We start from the raw sequence: 2,395 nt of genomic DNA, 5'->3' as shown, positions 1-2,395 counted from the left end.
CCCCTAACCCCGGCTACTACGAGGCAACGCGCGCACCGTGTGCCTACCTGCTGCAGTACCGCCAGGTCGACGCCTCTCGCAAGATCCAGTGTCCTTCCAAGGTCCCCTCTTGGCTCGTCGACCTTGTACACGCCGAGTTGCAACGCGAAGAGATGGCGCGGGACGCCCGCCGCATCGTAGATGCGAAGCGAAAGGCCGACCTCGCAAACACGATCCAGCTCAAAATCTTCTGCGACATCAGTCACAACATGCTACACGTCTCCAAGTACGCTACGCTCGCCGACGTGACGGCTGAGGCCGTCGCGCGTTTTGAGCTGTGTGTCTCAATGGACTGTGCCCGACTACGGGCCTACTCCGATTCCATGGCATTGCCGCGTGAGACGTACGACGGACGCGAACACTGCTCGCTGGTCGAGCTGTCGATCGACTCGGTATGCAGCTTGTATCTCGAGGTCCGACCGACCACTGACCAAGCGTGGACGGCATATGACCCTACGGCGTTGACACTGCTCGTGCGTCGATATGTCCCGTCAACGGATGCGATGCCCGAGCATTTTACAGAGCCGCCCGAGCTTGTGCAGCTCCCGGGTAACGCGCGACTCGACGACTTGCTCTCGCTGCTCAGCGCCAAGCTCAGAATGGATCGCAACCAAATGCGGCTGCTCGAGATGCGCACGTCGGGCTACTGGTCCATTTCGACGACAGTTCTCAACCCGACCAACGACGCGACGACGCTGCAGCAGACACTTTGCGGCAATTTGATGCTTCGTGATGGCCACAGCATCTACGTCGAAGCCGTCGACGATCTGGCGTCATCGCCGTCGCTGGCCAAAACGCTTTTTGAGGCCCGCGCCCATTCGATCACCCTTCAAGTCAAGACGAAGGAGCCAACGCTCCTGCGCGCCAAAACCGTCGAAGGTGACGCGATGGGCTGGTTGTTCACCGTCGACCGCCGACAACCGCTTCGGGTGCTCAAGGATCAACTGTGCACGTTTTTCGAGCTGCGACCCGAGACCTTCAAGCTGCGTCGCTCAAAAGAGACGGGGGGCGAGCTGAAGCACCTTGCTGTGTCGTTCAAATACTTGGCCCTCTTGAACCAATCGACGGTGTGGATCGAGCTCGGGGCTCCGCTGCGTGCTGGTGAGTTTAGAGTCAACGTCCATCTCCACACGTCCAGACATATTGAGACGACGACCGTGCTGCTACCATTGCACCACGTCGACGAGCTTGCATTCTGCGCTACACTTGTCGTCTCCGCTACAACACTTGTGAGCGAGGTGAAGGCCAGCATCCTCGCCGTTCTTCAGCGCACACACCATTGCGCCAAGCACCTTCGGCTCCGCGACGTTTCTTCGCGCCGCATCCAGCGCGTCTTGTCCGACGATGGCACGCTTGGTGACGCCTCACCGATGTCACTGTACGAGAACCGGTCGTTTGCCGTCCAGATGCTAGAGTCGCCCGAGAGGCTTGGCGCCGCCCACACGCCTCTCTCGATCATTCTCTTTGACCGAGCGCATCTTACATTTGGCCGCGAGATGGAGCTTGTGTTTCCGCCGCTGTCGCCTGGCGCGCATTGGATGGACCTGCTTTTGCTCGAGATTCAAAGAGTCTTTGGGATCCCACCCGACGCAATGCTTCTCGCCAAGCCGCTGCAGATGACAGCATCAGACGTGACCGAGATGGCGCAGCTTTCGTGGATCGACCGCGACCACGGTCGTCGCATCGACCGTATCTCGTCGCTGGTGTCTTGTGGCGATCGACTCGTCATTGCGGATGCCCGTGTGCCAAACAATGAGCTCTCAAGAAACGAGCTGCTTGATCTCCAAAGACGCATTGACCTTGTGCTCGACACCAGCAACAACTGCGTGGTGGACGTCGGGTGGTCAACCAACACCGTCGAGATGGCGTCGATCGAGTCGACTCAGCGTACGCCCGAAAGGACGACAGCGCTCAAACTTCGTAGCTCGAAATGTTAATGTCGTAATGCACAAAGGATGGTTGGGTTCGCGCCCATTCCATCGCCACTGTTGTGCTTGCCGTTCGAAACCGATCCACGCATATGGGTAAACCGCGGCTCTCGGCGCCTTGAAGCCCGTGGATGAAGCCGAGGATCGGCTCCATCCACGGGATACAATTTCTTGTCTTGCGACTGTGTAGAGGTGTTGTGCGGAACCGTCGCGGCAGATAGCAGTCGTCACAACGTAGTACGACAAGAGTACGCAGTTGAATTATGCACTACGTACTTCTGCACTATACTAGGCTATGCTCTGAAACCCGGCTATCAGTCGGCGCGCCATGTCAACAAACATCGAGTAAGGTAAGACGGTCATCTACAAGGCCTGCACTTAGATCGCTAGATCGCTAGATCGCTAGATCGCTAGATCGCTAGATAGAT

At 58.0% G+C, this 2,395-nt stretch overlaps 1 protein-coding gene across 1 annotated transcript; it reads left to right on the top strand.

Annotated features, from left to right (window-relative positions):
* Positions 1-152: 152 nt before the first annotated feature.
* On the top strand, positions 153-2,021 carry SDRG_12012 (hypothetical protein; the record flags this gene model as incomplete). Its single annotated transcript, XM_008618069.1, has 1 exon — positions 153-2,021. The coding sequence occupies one exon, from the start codon at positions 153-155 to the stop codon at positions 1,974-1,976; it is 1,824 nt and encodes a 607-aa protein (XP_008616291.1). The 3' UTR covers positions 1,977-2,021.
* Positions 2,022-2,395: the final 374 nt, after the last annotated feature.

The sequence above is a fragment of the Saprolegnia diclina genome, assembly GCF_000281045.1.
Source record: "Saprolegnia diclina VS20 unplaced genomic scaffold supercont1.46, whole genome shotgun sequence".
Taxonomy (NCBI): Eukaryota; Oomycota; class Saprolegniomycetes; order Saprolegniales; family Saprolegniaceae; genus Saprolegnia; species Saprolegnia diclina.
The sequence above is the reverse complement of the archived record's forward strand: the minus strand, read 5'-3'. Positions and strand labels throughout refer to the sequence as shown.